Source organism: Perca fluviatilis, chromosome 13, assembly GCF_010015445.1.
Source record: "Perca fluviatilis chromosome 13, GENO_Pfluv_1.0, whole genome shotgun sequence".
Classification (NCBI taxonomy): Eukaryota; Metazoa; Chordata; class Actinopteri; order Perciformes; family Percidae; genus Perca; species Perca fluviatilis.
The window spans coordinates 24,270,343-24,290,058 of NC_053124.1; the positions used below are offsets into that span (position 1 = coordinate 24,270,343).

Below are 19,716 nucleotides of genomic sequence, written 5' to 3' on the forward strand. Positions count from 1 at the left end.
CACAAGTACACGCACGCATGCACACACACACACACGCCGCACGCACGCACGCACGCACGCACGCACGCACGCACGCACAGAAGTCAGCCAGCCGTGAAGACTACAGAATGACAAATGACAAAGTGACAAATGTGGCTTTAGGGAGCAGGGCAGCAGGAATTGAGAGTTCTGTAGGGTTAGAGGAAAACACAAACCCCACACCACCACACCACACACAGATAGACAAGTAAAGTCGACAGAGTGGGTCAAGACACGGAAAGAGTGATTTAAGGGCCGAGCAAATGGTCACGCAAACTGTGTGAATATCCCGTTATATGCATGTGTGTTTGCATTTGTCCATGATCTACATTTGTCAGACAAATAAATGCCTGTGATCGAGAAGTGACAGCACACGTCACTATGGACTCAAACAGCATACGACAAGCTGCTCTCATTCAGTCTCTTTCTCTCACACACACACACACACACACACACACACACACACACACACACACACACACACACACACACACACACACACACTCCTGAGAGCTCGACCATGTCAACCTACTGTGTTCTCTCCTTTATTGATTTGTCCTTTTTTTTCTCTCTCTCTCTCTCTCTCTCTCTCTCTCTCACTTTTGTTTAGTTCATCTTAACAGGGGTGTTTATATGGCGTCCTCTGGGTCAAAGACACACACACAAGTGGAAGTGGGGAGAAAAAGGCAGAAAGAGAGACAGAGAGATGGAAAGACAGAAAAAGAGAGATAGAGAGGATAGGAAGAGATGAGAGATAATAGGTTTGCCAGAAGGGGTTATTGCCTTTTTCCCACTGTGTATTGACTCACCCTATAAAGGGGGTGGGCTTTCCTGGGTTGCAGTGTTGAATAACCCCCCCCCCCACACACACACACACACACACACTTTTCATAACTTTTGTGGTTGTACGTATGTTGCAGTTTACAATGAGGAACTGATCAGATAGAAACAAAGTCATATGAAGCACACAGACACAGCAGCTGGCAGCCAAAGTATCCTGTGCCTATGCAGTAATTGGCATCTTCCTCCTGTGAGATGTTGGGAGGGCCTCGGACAAACACACACACACACAAACACACACACACACACACACACACACACACACAAGAGCACGCACCACAGCTGAAGGACGCGGGGGCACAGGAGAAGCTTAGACAAGCGGGGAGAAAAGTAGAGAGGAAGCAAAGGTATCGATCAAAGAGAAGGAGCGTGTGTAAACGGAGGAGAGCAAGACAGAGAGATTCAAGCGGAGTGTCAGTAAGAGGAATGGGGGAGCGATGGGGAAGCAGAAGAAGTGAAGTCAAGGGGAATACAGAGAGGAACAAGGCGTAATCCCCCCATGCAGAGTTTAATGGTTCGGCCCAGCGGTCGAGGACACTGGCGGGAGGTCTGAGGATGGATCGATCCAATCCCTCAGACAGGGGTGGAAAACTTTTTGTCTTTGAGAACGGCTGAAGGGTGGAGAAGAGTGGTGAAGAGAGAGAAAGTTGGGGTTAGAGCGCGCGAAGCATGCAAGCAAATGAGATGGGGAGAGAAAAAAAAAAGTTGAAAGGAGACTCGAGTGGAACAGTTAGGGTGGTAGGAGTAATAGGAATTAGCTCTATAATGCTGTTTGACCATGCAGAATGCCTGGGCAATGCAGAGTGGAGAACATGCTGAGTGTGTCACCCAGAGTGCCAGTGAAACTTTAATTAGAGCTGCAGAGTTCATGCATGCAGGAATAACCATCTAGGTGGACTGATCCAATCCACACTGTGCTGTTCATACTCGCAAAGAAAAAAAAAGGAAAACAGAAAGAAACTGGCAGAATTTGAAAAAACTTCCATTTACTCCTAATTGCATTCATCAGACTATACTTAACCCCTTAAAGCCTTGTATTAATTCCCAAATATAATGTTTGTGTAACATTTCTGCATTCCATTTTGATTAAAGATGCAGTAGGTAAGTCTTATAAAACTAACTTTCTGTCATATTTGCTGAAACTGACCCTATGTTCCAGTAGAACTACATGAATTATGTTAAAAAAAAAAAAAAAAGACAGTTCCTCTGGCACCTCCTATTGGCAAAATTCCACCGCTCCCGGTCGATTTTCTCCAGTCAGGGCCACAGGGGTGGTCTATCTGCCTGTCAATCACTGCTCAGGCACACGCATATATAGCGTTCTCCCCTCCCCCTTCCCTGCGCACGAGGTGCAGAAAGGTTTTCCAAAACTCCGTGAATAATGGAGTGGCTTTTCAGAGGTGGCGTGGCTGCAGGATTTTAAAGATCTGAAGAACGATGCAGATGTAGCCACATTTCCTCTCAACAGGTAACATAATTACCATGAATGATTTATCTTTCACTTGGTTATTAGTAGTCAAAAGTCCACAAAGCTACGTTGGTGAGGAGAATAGTAACGTTAGCACAGTGGTCGGTCTGATATGATGCTGAAATGGCTAACGCTAACCTGCTAGTTAGCATCGTTTTACTGTTAGTGAGTTAAGTTAACGTTGTGTTAGTGTTTAGTTATTGAACATGTTGTCTGACATGCCGGCAGGTCTGTCAAACTCCGTTGTGTGGGAGGGGCTTAGGAGACGGTTTGGGCTGCAGCAGAAAGGGGGGAGGGACTGAGAAGTTGTCGATGTTCAAATTTGTTGGCAAAGTCCTGGATCTTCACAATCTTACCTACTGCAGCTTTAAGTTATGATTCTGAAAAGACAATGTGTCTATGGGTTAATTGAGATGCTGTCCCTATACAGCACACCTAATGGCAGTTCACACCACCAGAAGTTTAACTGCACCACAAATACTCAACTATATGGTATTCTCTCCCAGTGGATTTCAGCAACCCCGTGATCTTTCATTTACAGCCCTTTTCCTTTATGTTCACAGCCTTTTCAAAGACGGATAACATTTCCCCGCATCCTATCAATCTTCCATCACTCACTTTTACCACCACCCCTTCATCCCTCAATCCCTTCCCTCCCCCTCCTGGTGTAAATCACATCAGTGAGCAGAGCAGAGCAGAGCAATCCCTTCTTTCTGAGGGAGGAGATTAGGACTCAGCACAGACAACTGGATTTAAATAAAGATCACCTTCCCTACGGGGCTCATCCCTAAACTGGGAGCAAGGACGGACCCACTGTGGACAGTCAGTGTGTGTGTGTGTGTGTGTGTGTGTGTGTGTGTGTGTGTGTGTGTGTGGGAGGAATAGTAAGAGAAAGGTGAAGAGAGAATGATCTACACTGCAAAATTGCCTGCATGTGTACAAGTATGCGTTTTTTGTGTGTGTGTGTGTGTGTGTGTGTGTGTGTGTGTGTGTGTGTGTGTGTGTGTGTGTGTGTGTGTGTGTGTGTGTGTGTGTGTGTGTGTGTGTGTGTGTGTGTGTGTGTGTCATGGTGATAACTGCATTATACAAGCCATCTGCACGGAGCATCTCAACCAGAATATAAAATGAGATTTTTTTAAGCTGACGGAGTTCAGAGAAAAATCATACGTGCACAAACACAAGCACACACATACACTGGCCGATAACATGCAAATACTAACACCTGAAGGTCAGCTGCGGCTCTCTCCTGCTGAACCGTAATGCATTGTGGGAGAAGGCGGAGAATTTGCCGTTTGTTCCCTGAGCTGGCCTTATCGGAGGTGTCGCATAGAGTGAACCCCACCCCACAACACTGCTTTCGCTATCTGGTGTCGCGGTAAATTTACCGCCTCCTTCCCACTCCCACACCAATATGACTATCACATGGCTGGTAAACAGAATACAGGACACTTTTATAGGAACATAAAGTGTTCAGGAGGAAGCTTAATATCTTATAAGAACTGAACATCACCATATAGACAACACATGATGCAAACTTTGGCACTTTTTATACTACTTCGCCCGACTTCCCCCTAAGGCAGTCCTGCACGTCCCGGCTCACAATTACGTGGGTTGTATACAAATTAAATATTGTGCATTCTTTTTCAATGATATAAGAACAAACAGCAAATGAGAACAGCCTGTCCTTCCATATGGCAATCCACTGGCATGCAAACACACAATAATAGCAATCACAGTATCTGGAAGAGTATCGGATAATTGAAAGGACCTGTTATCTCAGCAGGTCTGTTACTTATCCAGTAAATAGTGTTGAGATTGTCAGATACCATAGTACAGATAAAAAACATCTCAGCACTCACTATGACAGACACACACAACAGTGCTGAAATGTTTACCCAGACATTTGTTGAATTTCCATTCCCAATTGTGAAATTTAGCTACTTTCTCTGTTTGATATCATTGGAAATTGAATATTTTTGTTTTTCAATTGAAACTAAAGATTTGAAAGTCACCTAGGACTCTACGGAATTGCGATGAGCATTTTTAATACTGAAAACAATTGTGTACATCAGCTTTAAACACAGCAGAGAGCAGTTCAACAGTAGGGTGTACCTGCGGGACCAAGGTCTGGATAAAGACCCCCTCCAGACACAAAAATAATTTTATGTTTCTTTTTCCCCACCAAAAAAGTACAATTAATTAGTTAAAAAATTCTTGAAAATACAATGACTCTTTCCCCCTCGTTAAAATATCCAGAAACTATGAATATGCAAATGTTCATTTCAAAAGTGTAACTGCTGGAGACAAGATGTCTCCTACTTCATTGAAAAGTCCATTCTCAGTGTATGTGCGCTGGAGGTTCAAGTTTACATAATGTCATTTGTGTAAGTTAAAATTTTGATATATGGAGATTGGAGTCTTCAACTCAAATTTAAGGCATTCACAACTTTTTGTTCTAGTGTCAAACTGTGCATGTAAATCACTCTGCACAGTGAAGCTCAAACATGTAAAGTAAAGGAACAACAAGCAAAACACATTTTGGAGTGGAGGGGGACTTTAACTAGCGTAAAAGCAGCACTTCCTTTTATATACATATGCACTAAAACACACACAGACCAACAAATACAAAGATGCAAAGAAACACAAACCTCGTTCTGACTAATGCCGAAAACACTCCTATCCTGACTCACACAAACAAAACTAAAACCCCCAAACTTTGTACTCAGGGAAAGAACAAAAGAAGCTAAAAGAACTAAAATCAGAGCACTTTACATGCATTATTAATAGTGTACATTAGTTTTTTTTTCCTGAATTACTGGCCAGAACCCAAAATAAGTCCCAGGGCTGTTTCTGGTAGATTAAATTCAAAACTACAAGAGTACTAGTATATATGTTCTCACACAGTAAGCACGCTTCCAAGGGAGACACTAATACCTCCTCAGCATGGATGATGTTGTATAAGTTATTCAGTTTATCCTTGATTTAAGTAGAATCCCTATCGCGGTGTTATCAGAGAGGCAGTTTATGCATTCATTTATCAAGTTATCGCATACTTTTCTTAATGCCACTCTATTCATTCTTCTCTGTTTAGATCACCTTAATGAGCACAAGAGGAAATTCCTCATACCACAGTTCTAGGATATTAGGATAGCTGAAGACCAGGTGAGCTACCAGGGCGCACTTGGTGCAGTCAGCACTCTCATATAGTATGAGCAGGAAACTCCCTAAATCCATCATTTTCTGACTTAACAAGCTCCTGCAGTGGGGCTTTTTCATTTCCCTGGGCAAAGCCGGCCTCGTCCCAACCCTTTCGGCGGTGGCAGTGGCCTGACACTGTGCTTTGCTGGACAAAGTGATGCATGTAAAAATGTTATAAGACATTTTCTTTGTCTAGGGGGTTTTGGTCAAAGCTGAAGTGGATCTGAAATGTTGAGGTCCTGGCCTAAATCAAAATGAGGCAGGTAAGAGGAAAACAGAGGCTCACCAGAGCTAAAACTCCTCATCTTGACAGGAGTGGTTGAAGAGATAAAGATGGAAGGGAGTGAAGACAGGAAAATAATGTAGTGGTATTAAACTGTAGATTGGTAGAGAAGAAAAGTACGAGTGAGTATGAAGGTAAAAAACATAGGGGACAAACAAAGATTGAGAAAATAAAAGCAGTGGTGAATACACAACTACTTTCTCATGGACCGCAGGCAGTAAAAAAAGAGTGGGCCCTGGAGGTTTCTTTGGAGCATCATGACTCAGAAAATACAGGGGGAGAAGGGTTTATGCTACGGAAAAACAGGGAGAAGGTTTAATGAAAGTGAAGAGGCACAAAGAAGCAGACGGAAAAAAAGAGAAGAGAAGAAGGGGACAGATAGGAGGAGAAGTGTTGTTTTGCTCGCCGGCCCGGTCCTCCTCTGGCCCATGATTCATTGCAAATGAAATGTCACCCTGGCAGGCAGTAATGCAGGCCGGCCCGCTCCCCTGCAGCCTAATTGAATTTTACAGCCATATAAACAACAGTCAGCCAGCGGATAGAGAGAGAGAGTGAGAGAGAAAGAGAGAGAGGTTATTGATGCTAGTGTTTACAGGTGGAGGCTTGTGATAGGCCATCAGAGAGTGTGTAAGGGCCTCTGGGGAACCATAGCACAAAGCACACAGATGGACGGGACGCCAAAGCAGGCCTGCCACTAACACGACTCCCTCAAGACACACGCACAAATACACCATAACCATGACACTAAAACTGTCTGCGCTTTGAGACACATATTTGCTAAATACCACAACATGCTTTTACCAAATTTACCAGAGCCACTAGTCAAAGTTCAGCGACAACCAAGGATAGAATTATAAATTTGGAAAAAATAAATAAAATAAAAACATGCTTTATTTAACGGGTTCAATGGTATTACAATGATTTCCTAGAAAATAAGATATTTTATATATTTTAAAGAGCCCATATTATGAAAAAAACACATTTTTTCTGGGATTTGGGGTGTTATTTTGTGTCTCTTGTGCTTCCACAGACATACAAACTTTGGAAAAAATCCATCCGTGGTGTTCTGAGTGAGATACGGTTTCTGAATGTGTCCTGCCTTCAATCTCTGGGTGAGCTGTTCAAAATCGGCTCGGATTGTGACGTCACAACGAGCTGGCTAACCACAACCGTTAGCTCGTAGCGTTAGCATGCTAAGGCTTTCTTTTACTGTCTCTAGAGTTAGCTAGCTGACATGATCTACATCTGAGCTACTGCGCATGTGCGAGTGAAATCAAAGATAGTACAGAAGAAGAAGAAGAAAAGAGGTCTCACTCTGTAGCTAAAACAGAGACCAGGTGAAAAGAGGATCTGCAGCAGTGAGAGAGAGCTGTGCAGTACAACAAAAATATGGTGTTTTTTGAAAATTAAACCATGTAAACCTATTCTGTTACAACCTTAAAATACAGTTATGAACCTGAAAATGAGCATAATATGGGCACTTTAAGAAGGTTTCCAGAAAGGACTATGAAATTTGATACTAATTATGCACTGAAAGTTTTATTCTGCACACAGCAGCAAAACATGCAAAAGAGTTTTTTGTAGCATTACAGCTATCAAGTATATAAAAATATAGATTAAAGTTAAAAGTTATAATAAATTATTCTTTACCTAATTTTGAATGGATCTCAGTCCCTTTTTTCAACTCCAGTGAAAGTCAACAACTACTTATAAATTCAACATAATTATATAAATACTGTATGATCCCTGCTTGTTACTTAAAATTTAAAGGAGTTGTGTGCATGTGTATTTGTCTCAGAACAGTCTAACAAAATTGCATTGTTCTTTCCAGGAATTTTTTTATTATGAAGAAATTAGAACACATAAATAAGTTACATACTTTATAATGTTCATGGTAACAAACATACTGGGTACTCTTCCCTGATATTTCCGTGTAATGCTTGAGTGTGTTCTCCCTTGTTGGTTAAATAAGATGTGCTGGCAGAGCTTTTTGTGCAGATGACAGCCACTGAAGGGAGTATAGGAACATTCAGCAGTGTCCCCTCAGGCATCCCCAGGGGCCAGGTCAAGTTGTGAGGTCCTGATAGAGGACGTCACTTCCATGACAGCCGGGCAGGTTGGCAGACGGAGAGAAAGGCATCTTCTGCACCAGTGTAGACTGATTCCTGCTGCAGTGCAGTCTTTAAAATTAATAAATCAGATTGAGGGGAAATAGCACTTTTCTTTAATAGCACTATCAAATATTGAGTAAATATGATGCATGCTTAAAATTATTTTTTATTACCAAGGGGGATCACTTTAATTACACGGAAATCAACCTGTTCTTTCATTTTGACAATTACCAGTCCCTGAGGGTATACAGGATAATCACTTGAAATACTGAAAATGTAAAAGCTATAAAGGCATAATTAGTTCAGCAAACTCAGCAAAGGCAATTTTATTGTGAGAATTGACGAGAGGACATGCATAGGAAAATTGAATATTTTTAACCAACTTGTAACAACTGACAATGCCACTAGTTGCCCCGTAATCCCACTGGGATATTAACTCCCGGGTCAATTTTATCCCAGGAGACACTGGCGCCTGGAGGATGAAGAAAATATAAAGAGGAGAAAGTGGGAGCCTTCGGTTCATTTATTGCCACTTACAGCTCTGACACAGCTTTCTGCAGGCCTCCCTGACCAGTGCACTTACAGATACCACATAGAGAGCAGCAGCCTTTTCAAGGAAACCGTAACTAGCAGGTATGCTGCTCAGGAAATTGAGAGGAAACTCTGCCTTTTGTCACCAACAGTTGGTGAATTAATTTAAAAAAAAGAAAATAAAAAAGGTAATACTGCTATATTGAACTCACATTCTGGCAAGATTGTCCTTGGCTTCATGATGGCCAAGGGCTTTAAAATAACTCAAGTCCGTGTCCACCCATTTGCATGTCAAGTAGAGTGTCTCTACTTTGAGATATGGTCGTGTAACCAAAACTCCAACCTGCTTCCATTCCTTTCTATTAAACAACAGCAAGCAAATGTGTCGGTCTGTCTTACAGTCTCCCTGCCTGCTCATTCATCTTCCTACTCACCACCTAGTCTGCTTGTGTTTTGCCATCTGTCTTTCCGTCTAATAGTTGATTGGCTGACCTATCTGCCTCTCTGCCTTACAATTGCTGCCTCATAAACTAGGATCAGATTTATGCATAAGACTGACATGACATCGTCAAAACTATGAAATGAAATCACATCTTTATGAATGTTCATGACTGTTGTCATTAAGTGTCATTCGGTAAATTATGACACTTTCAATGCAAAGTTAGCATTGTTTGAGATGTTTGTTATGACAACTTGACATTAAGCAAGACAATATAACATGTCAATGTCTTTGTTATAACAACTTGACATTAACCTAGACAACATAACCTGCAAAGAGCCAAACCCAGAAAGAAAGTCGTAAAACTGGCCTGTACAGCTAACCGAGCTAACTAGCTAACGACAGCTACGGTTAGCGATTACTTTATGAACAAGAAAACGTTAGCCTTAGCTAAGCTAATTTTATGTGTCCAAAACTCATTAAATCACCTCGGAACTGCTTTCACTGTTGTCAAACTGGTCTGATAACTTTCATGACATCCTGATGACAAGTCCAAATGGTTCCACTTTACTTGAGGTCGAGGGAATTATTCATGACACCGTTATAATAGCATTTGAAGGTGGAATCAAACTTCATGACAAGTCCAAATTGTTTCACTTTACTTGGGGTCAAGGAAAAGTATTTATGACACAACCATAATGGTCTCATGACAGACAATATAAAAACCAAGCACTTAATAGTTTAATGTGATGTTAACACATAAACCTAAATTGTTTATTAATGTTTGATTATTAGCCCAGCCATGACACAATTATGTCTTGCTTAATGTCAAGTTGTCATTAGAGAGATTGTTGTCTTCGTTAATGTCAAGTTGTCATAACACAAACATCTCAAACAATGCTAACTTAGCATTAAAGCAACACCAAAGCACTTTTCCTCTTTGGTTCCCCTACAGGTTGGAAGCGGAATTGTCCATTACCGCTGTCATAACTACAGATCCGCTACCCAATCTGGCAAACTTGCATAGTGCGGTTATAGCCAATAGAAGTGCCGTTCACCCTGTTACAAGTTGATGAACCACTGAAACGATTTTGTAAACATTATTTTAAGGTACAAAAGAATCTTTGGTGTTGCTTTAAGTATCATAATTTACCGAATGACATTCGAAAAGACTCCATGTCCATGACAGGTGTCATGTCAGTGTTATGAACACCCCTCAAAAATAAAGTGTTACCGGGGAAACAATAAATATCAATCATATGTTTTTGTAACCAGCTGACACCTCATGTCTTCTTATTTTTATATTTTATGTGTGTTTCGTGTTCAAAAAAAACATTGAAAAGGTAACTAATGCTTGTCAGTGAGTAACATAAGATGTGGGACTATTTTCAGATTAAATAAATGGCCCATGCGTGCGTGCGTGCGTGCGTGCCTGCCCCTGGCTCAGCAGGATTCCAATCCTCTCTGCTGACTATGACCTTCCCTCCAAGCAAGCGGTCTCATTCCCCAACTCTCTTTCCATCCCTAAATCCCTCCATTCTGCAGTCTCCTCCTTCCCTTGAGCCATCCATCCTCCTTCCCTCTATCCTTGCCTCAGTCATCCCTTGATCCACCAGTCCCTCTCTCTGTCTAACTGGATGATGCTTTCAGTCCTTGATCCAGAGCACGAAAAGGGGCTTCATAAATACACCATCCATCACAGTCAGCAGGGCCAGTTAACCACATGACACGCACACCATTGATTTGGTGTGTGTGCGTGTCATGTGTTTTCTCAGTGCCACGACAACACATCAACACCTTCAAACAGTAATGAAAAACAAAACGTAAAATACGAGCATTCAACTGTGCTTATGTACATACATGACTTGAATGACTTTCCATGTGTAATAGGAAGGAGCACTGAGCGTCTGTGTTGACCAACAGGTTCGTGCGTTTGTGTTTTTCCAAATCATATATGCATTCACACAAAGACACAGTCCACTGCACTAAAAGCATTCACAGATCCAGGCAAACTTACACACAAAAAGAAGACAACAGTGGCTGTAATGTGCAGCTTGTGTGTCCACATGTATGTTCTGCATGAGCAGGTAAACTGATAATTCCTTGTGTATATATACACAAGTGTGTGTATTTAGTGTACGGGTGTGTGTTGCCTGGCAAAAATGCACACGGGCAGGCGTGTGTGAACTTGTGTTTTCCCGTGTCCGATTTTTCAATCTGTGCAAACACGGCGATGGTTCACTGCACCACACAGACTCTCACTGTTCCACACTGCGCCCTCTCAGTGTGTCCTGTGTGATGAATGATAGGGAGGGAAAATAACTAATTCAACAGTAGATTTACATTGTTCTGGATGGCGAGCAACGCAACACCACAGAGAGACACCTACTGTGGTGAGACAGAGAATAAAAGAGGAGGGAAAGTCAAGCTCCACATACAGTCAGAGTGTAGTGGTTACATGTTGGGGTTTATTTGTGCATTTTAATTGCTTAATTAGTAATCGATTTAAAGAGGTGTAAATAACGGACTTCAGGAAAACATGGACAATCTTTCACATCAACTGTAGATGTCCGGGAGGATGTTTTGAAGCCTTGACGTACTGGATCTACAGTACTGAAGATCCAAATTTGGCCAAGCTGAGTTGTGACAGGGCAACATACTTCTCTTTAAACCTTAAAGCAAGACTATGAAAGCTTTAAAAGAAGACTGACAAGGTTGTCCTTTAACTAATGAAAAGTTAAAGACATAAACAATGAAACCTATTCTTCCTCAACTCAATTCACGCATGGGTTTTGAAGTTGTCGTATTTGTTTTGGTATTACCTAGTAGGTACCTGGTAGTTTGGCTAATGTTAGAAAACTAAACTCGCCCTCACTAAGCTTTTTTGGAGCCACCATCTAGTTGCTATTTGATAGACTAGCTTAATGCATTTTGCCATTAGCCTCACCATTCATAGAGGCTGCCTGTATACACAACCTGAACAAAATTGCAGACATATTTGCATAGATGCATATATTACTTAAAACAGCGGCCAGAGTCGGTTGCAAAGGCTTCTATAGGAGACAAGGATGGTGTCTAATCTGTGTGGGCTGGTACAGTATAGAGCAGTGGTTCCCAACCTTTTTTCCTCGGCGCCCCCACTACTCATGTCTAACAAAAGCTGAGCCCACCCGCCCCCTGAAACCGAAGTTGAGGTAACTCTGGAGATAGAGCCTTAATTTCTTTTTTGATACATTGGAGTTATCAGCACTGTTATGTTTCTCCGCCATGTTTCATTCATAAAATAGTGATGCCGTGGTGGCAGGAAAAACGAGGATACAACAAAATATATAGTTTTCATGCAGACTTTTGTATACATTATATATTCTAGTGTATTATCATAATTTGTTTAACATGTGCAAATATTTTTTTTTTTTTTTTTTACCTCAACCTCAAATCAGATAAAAGACTTGCACCCAACCCCCCCCCCGTGATCTTTGCCGCCCCCCCTGGGGGTGCCCGGACCCCAGGTTGGGAACCACTGGAGAGTACGGGCAGTTTGTCATGTGTGTTTTAATAAGACTGTCATGCAGAATGCAGACGAAGACAGTAAGAGAGATACACAGAGAAACACAGAACCGGAGATTCAGGAGCTGGGAATTTATGTTTATTTTTCTTTTATTCTTTAGAGACACTCCTTAAATGATTTGATCTTTTATTTAAAAGGCCAGTTTTCCTCTTTGTTGCTTAGTGGTGTTAGGACATCACAGGAAACCAAATTTGATAAAGAAAAGACACGAAACCTCTGAGTCTTTCAAGCCATCATCTTTCGATTAGGCTAAGCTGAGGCTAAGCTGAGGCTGTAGCTTTAAGGTTTTTAGAGTATATGCACTGGTTTTGAATGTGTCTCTGTCCAAATGCATGCATATGTGATAACCCATGTCTGCCATCCTCTCTATCTCACTCTGTCCCCACCCCTGCACCCCAACCCACCTAACGTCCCCAATCTCTCGGTGTGCCAGTGGACCAGAGGCTCTGCAGGAAACCTCTCTATACCACAGCACAGTGGAAATGTCACCCATAACACTCGCCTCAGGATGCCAATCACTTCACACTGCTCCCCACCGTGTGTGTGTGTGTGTGTGTGTGTGTGTGTGTGTGTGTGTGTGTGTGTGTGTGTGTGTGTGTGTGTGTGTGTGTGTGTGTGTGTGTGTAAGACCAAGGTACATGTCCTTGTGTGTAAAGAGAGCATGTAACAATTACTGATATACAGTAGTGTGCGCTCAAAATTCTTCACATCTCTGCTAGAATATAAAAAAAAAAGATTTAGCCAAAGTGTAGGTCTAGATTTATGTTTGTGCTCGGTGATGTGGTAGTGTCTGAGTGCTAATGAGCCTGTCCATCCAAAGGGATTATGGGTTGTCTAGTCAATATGAGGACTACAGGTGTTTGTGGAACTGTGCATGATTATACATCCAAACAGAGAGAGAGAGAGAGAGAGAGAGAGAGAGAGAGAGAGAGAGAGAGAGAGAGAGAGAGAGAGAGAGAGAGAGAGAGAGAGAGAGAGAGAGAGAGAGAGAGAGAGAGAGAGAGTGTGTGGGTGTGTGTGCGGAGGACTACACGCATCTAACGGCAGGCAGAAGACAGAAACAGATGGTGTGGGTTATGGACAAATAGAGCACATGAGCCTGTGAGAGATAGGGAGTAAGCCTATGTCTGAGCACGCATATGTGGTGTTGTTTGTTTCTGTGCATGCATGTGGGCGTGCACATGCTGCACATGAGTGTGTGAATAGGCAAATGCACGTGTCCTGGTGTACATTTACATGCATATGTGAGGGCGTGTGCATTTGTGTATGTGCATGTAAGGGGGAGGATTTGGAGCACAGAGGCGCAGGTGGCCCTGGAAATGCCATCCATTTTCATTTGGATGTGGATTCTGTTTTGAGTGTGTATCAGTGTGTATGGAGGGAGGGTGCGTGCTAGGGAGGGTGATGACAAATGACAACAAAATGAGGAAGGCAGGGGGATGGAAAGCCAAGCTGGCAGGGGATGGCATGCCAGGCTCGCTGTGCAGCCAGGGGGCCGGGCACTCTGTCCTCACGGCAGGCCCCTCTGCCGAGCTGTGAATACAGAGACAACAGCCGGCGCATACACACAGTCTCATAGGCAGAGTGGCAGCAAACAGTGATGGCATCACAGCCTGTCACATGCAAACACACATGTAAACCTTTGTACAAATGCAAAATAATGGATTACAAGTTTGTGATGTCCACTGTTTATTTCTAATAAATGACAACTGCAGAGTGAAATTATTTAAAAGCTTTCTTGATTAGTTTAAGTGACTGATTGAGAGTTCCCAGGCATTTTTAAACCGTTTGCATCGATCACAAGTTGATGTCATATTAGGGTTGTTTAGGTCATTTGTGGAGCAGTGACAGGCATTGGATTAGTAGTAACAATGCAAGATATGTGACTTACATAAAGACCTTTTCCCATTGACAAATCATTATAAAACTGAGCATCTCACATATTCAGAAATTACTCCTTGTATTATCAAAGAAAAGTTACAGTCACCCCTTCAGTTGGTTTGAGCAATGGGTCTAATGCTTCTTGCATTTACTGTACACTTTAAACATTAGATAGCTATCCAACACGCTCATGACACACAAAGTGGCTAGGTGTACATACTTGTCTGAGGAACTTTTCCATGACATACAACTGAGCAACCTTCATTGAAATTGATATATTAATATATCAATTTCAATAGGTATGTAGGTCTCTTCACACATCTAAGGTGAGACATCAGGATTACACTGCAAGTACTTGCCATCCCTTCCAAGGGACTTTTTTCCCCATCATATTTTTCATTAATTTGACTCACAATTCTCAGACACAATTGTGACTTAATAACATGAGACATCAACATGTGGACAATCCAAAACGGCTAAATGCCAGAGAACACCTCACCAATAAGTGTAACTGGTTGAGCTGTTCCAATGAGTGACATATTTTCCAGACTAATTCTGCAAATCCAGACACCTTTGACTTTGCACTTCTAGATACATTTAAGATATCATTTTTTTCATTTCACTCCTGTGACCACGGTAAGACCTGCATGCTAAAAATAATTACTGCTTTAATGCCATTCCTGTTCAGACTTATTTTTGAATAAGAGTGTGTGTGCACCGCTGTGCTCGCAGTCTTTTGACCATTTTGACAGAATAAGTACGTTTCTCCAAGGTTAAGTGGGGGCAGACAGATCTATAGACTGATCCCACATCAATTTTAAACAGATGGAAAGTTATTACTGGAGGTTGAATGAGGATGGAAAGAGATGATTGTGGGACAGCAGGGCAATTGCTGGACAGTGCCTTCTCACCTACAATATATATAATTTTTAACAGAGGAAGGATGTACATGAATGGCAGACAGGTAGCATGCACATGTATGCAATCCCCAGTCTGTTCCCTGGAGCAGAAGAAAGTATTTGGCGGCTTCTAAAATCTCTCCCTACATAACACGCTTGAATGTGCACAATAACATGGAAACACTTGTAAGCTGTCTTGGGCACCAGCGTCCCTCTGCTGGTTCACTTCAGGACACAAAGAATTACACAGTCTGACATAATCAGACTTAGAATTAGTTGTTTGGCTAACAGGCAGCTTGTCCTCACCCAACCTTTTATGTCAGTGTTTCAACCCTGATTCACAATCTGTGGCTTATCAGCAACTGTGGCCCAAAGTCACAAATGTAAACAACCTATGGGGGCGGTTATTTGACATGACACATGGTTAAAGTCACAGAAGTTTCCCTTTCTGTTCGTTCTTCCCTGTCTTTGTAAACAAATGCTCACGTACAGGCCTTTTTACGTCAAATACAAATATTTTTCCCCATCAACATCTGTCTTAATATGGATAGATATCGACATTGTCTCTGAAGATCTCGTCATTGTTCTGTGAAAACCATGTATCTCCAAGATGTCCAAAAAAGCTTTGTTTTCAGCTTTGTGCATTTTTCAGATAATCTAACATGTTTTTAAATGGTTTACTTAGCTTAAGAAGTACTCAGTTTTTTCAACCCAATGGCGCTGCACTGTTAATCTTCACTCATTGTTCAGTTTTGATTTCATATTCCATTGTCCCTTCTGTATGTCATTTACATTTGCTGCTGAATAGCACGAGTTCCCCACAGGGATATATCCACATTTCTGTCTTCGCTTGGTAACGTTTTAGGTTTTTACCTGCTGATTTGATCAAAAGCACCGACAATCAGAGCAACTAAATTCAACCCCTACAGTGAGTAAGATTATATGCACACACATGTATTGTACTTTGTCTTGGCAATATTGTAGTGGTCTTAGAAGGATTATAAAAAGTGCAAAATTCCTGGAAAATAAACAAAACCGAGGAAAAAAGGGCAAAGAAAACTGGAATGACACAGGGGAACAAAGCTGTCTTAATAATCTCTTTTGATGCCTTCCGAACATCATACTTGTCAGCTACTCATATCCCAGAGTTTCTCTTTCAGGCTGTTTCCCTCCTTATACTGAATGTTGGATTCAGCTCAGTGGTCATGAGTGAGGCAGAGAGAAATGAGGCTGTCATGTCAGTTGAGTTAGCAACATGATTAAGCTGGATGCCAACCTTTTCTAACTCTGATGCATTCATGTCAGCTGTATTTAATTCATGAGTCGGTGTAAAGGATTGGAAGTGGTAAGAGGAGGCAGAGAGGAGAGGGAAGGACGGAGGTTCACATGTTGTAATTTGCGGGTTTATCCCACATTCTCACTGATTCTGCCTGTGGCCAAAACCCCTTTGTCTTTTTTTGCTCTGTATTTATTTTATTTTTTTCCTCATCATCCTCAGCTTTTACGACTCATATTTTATGCATACAAAACAAATGCTAACAAATAGCAACCACTACAATGCTCTTTTCTGCAACACATCTTCCCTCTTACATTTTCATTTCCTTCCATACCTATAGCACCCTTTGCTATCTTTGTTCACTTTGCTTTTTTTCTTCCTCCCTTTACTTGCTTCATTTTCCCTAGGTGAAGGATGGAAAGGGAAGGATGAATAGTGAATGCTTGGCCTCCCTCCAGCTCACATTTTCAATAACCAAGGGGCATTTTAATGGTCCTTTAGCAAGCGAGCATGCACATATAGCTGCATGTATGTCTACATGGATATGTTTCTACATTTATATAAATGTGTGCAAATGTTTGTCGGTCCGAGTGTGTATGTGTGCTGCCTGCCCACTTGTTGTATGGCTGACCAGCTAAATAAATACATCAGAAGCTGGGTTCAAAAAACACATTTGTCTCCCCCCTGAGAATGTGAATTATTTTAAATGAAAGCTGGGGAGAGAGATGAATAACAGTAGCGGGTGATGTGGCTGTTGAGGAGAGAGATGGAAGGAGGGGGAAGGACCAGATGGGCAGGGGTGGTATCGAGCCAGGGAGAGCTGGTATAAAGTAAAGGGGTAGAAAAAGAAAAAAATAAAGTGTGATAAAAGAGAGAAGGGGCATGAAAGAGGAGTCAGAAGCCCGATATTGAAAGTGGGGGTGGTAATTGATACAGTAGCAGCTTTGAGAGGCTTTTGTAAAAAGGCACAAATCAGTTGGAGGAAAGCAAGGCAAGGAAGGTTTAAAAAATAAAAAATAAAAGTCAAAGAAGGAAATATGAGGCGACGTCTGTCTGAAACAAAAAGAGTTGGGGAGGGTTGATGACATGACAAGAAGTGACAAACGACAGAGGGGAAGATGAGTGCAACAGAGGGAGCGACATCAGAAACATATGATTGGGCACCGGAGCCAAATTTTGAGCACAGTCGAACGCACACAAACACGTATCTCTCTCTCCCCCACACACACGTACATGAGATGGATCTCCAAGCTTCTCCAGCAGATTTCAGCCTGTTAACCTGACTAACCCTGCCTCACCGCAACTCACCTGCCACATGGTGCCGACAGGGGGCAGGGTGAGAGGGGTGGAGAGAGGTAGAGCGAATAGTTAAAAGAAAGGGGGGAAATGATGACAGAAAGGAGGGAGAGAAAATAAGAAGAAAAAAAGAGAACGGGAGAAAGAAAGCAAAATTAAGAGGTTTTAGAGGAAGTCATGAAGCACCGATGAGATCAGTGGGATAGAAATGAAGTGCAAACTTCTTTGGCAGCGTGGGGAGTGCATGGGGGGTAAATGGGTGAGGGAAATAAAGAAGCGAGAGGGAGCAAAGGGGAGGAGAAGGAAGGCGTGTAGTAAATTACAGAGGGAAGGAGAGCAATAGGAAGGAATAGCAGGGTGGCGAATGTGCCTGGAGTCGGATTTTGGAGCAGCAAACAACAGAGATAATAAGAGAATCTGCTGAAGGCACATGCTACACTCAGTAATTATATAGAAAGAGCAGCCTTAATTAGAACAGGAAGGAGCTTATGAGTGTGGCAGAAACACACACAAATACACCAGCACATGAAACATAGCATTTGCGAGGGAAATTATTACATAATTTGTTTTCCTTTGTAATGAGATTGGAGAACACGTGTGAGCTCATCACCGCAGGTACATGTAGTGCGAATGTGTGAAGGCGTGCAGGGTCAAGATCTAGAACAATGCTGTGTGTGCACATGCTGACAGAAACTAAAGCAAAGGATGGTTCTACACATCAGTATATCACCAACCGCTCTGTTTATTTAATTCTTTGGTAACACTTTATAATAACGGTACATAAATTATCATGAATTCATGCATAAAAAAGCATGAATTCATTCTTGTAGTACTTCATGGACTATCAGTGGTGTACAAGGATTAATTTTTATCTCATGCATGACTTAATGCAGGAACAATACGTTAATTAATGCATCAATTAAGGTCAAATTAAAATGAAATGTATTAAAAATGATACGTATTGTTCCTGCATTAAGTCATGAATGAGATACTATTAATCATTTTATATTATTAATAGTTCTATATGAACGAATTAATGCTTTTTCATACATGAAGTCATGCATGAATTCATGCTAATTCATGTACCATTATTATGAAGTGTTACCAATTTTTTTTTAAGAGATAAAGAAAGGAAAACTGAGAATAATAGAATTTTAACATGGCATTTATTTTATTGTTCCAGCTTTTCTACAATTAGACATTCATTTTTGTTTTATGCTCAAAGCAGGATCTCTGATGTTCTGCAAATCTGATGTTCTAATTTTGTGGATGCTAATATTTCCCTCAGATAATTCAAAACCTCTTTTTATGCAGTTTCCTGAGCATGTTTTTTTTAATTCAATGTGTCTACCAATTTGTGCTTGGAGTGCTTTGTTTTTTTCGAAGAAATTAAAATTATGGCTAGGCATGTGGGAAAGCATCGCAGCATGCATCGCATTGGACTGCGAGGCATTAGTCTCACTTTACGTGTGCTCCTGTGCTCAACAAAGTTGTCCAGAGTAAAACGTGGATCAAAATGCAGGGGTTTTGGGTGACGTCAGTTGCTGCGAATAAAATTGAAATCTCTGCTTCACTGAATTATTCCTGCCTGTGAATCCTAGATCACCACAAAATATAGAAGCAGTGGAAAAACACATCTGAAAAAACTTGAGAAAAATATAAATGTGTGCCTGGGAAATACAAACTTATTTGCTTTATGCCTACAGCATTAAAATAGCAGAATAGGTTAGAGAAGGTCCATTATGACAACAGATGCTATAATGTGAAGTAATCCAGTGTTGCCTGGGTCTGGCGTCACTGTTACATTGCGTGTGGTAATAATCCTCTTCTCTACTCCACAACACTATCTGCTTACAACATTATCAGTAGCTACTCACTGGCTATTCAATATTATTGACCTGCACAGAG

The 19,716-nt window shown here is 41.6% G+C and overlaps 1 protein-coding gene across 2 annotated transcripts in view; it reads right to left on the reverse strand.

Moving 5' to 3' along the window:
- Positions 1-19,716, reverse strand: part of LOC120571306 (ephrin type-A receptor 7-like) — a 150,308-nt gene that overhangs the window by 84,559 nt on the left and 46,033 nt on the right. Inside the window, exon 4 of one of the 2 annotated variants that reach the window (XM_039820190.1) lies at positions 7,647-7,987. The exons of the other annotated variant lie outside the window; for it this stretch is intronic. Within the exon in view, the coding sequence (XP_039676124.1) occupies positions 7,851-7,987 (137 nt within the window). The 3' untranslated portion in view covers positions 7,647-7,850. Of the gene's footprint in view, positions 1-7,646; positions 7,988-19,716 lie in introns of those variants that run through there. 2 annotated transcript variants of the gene reach the window in all.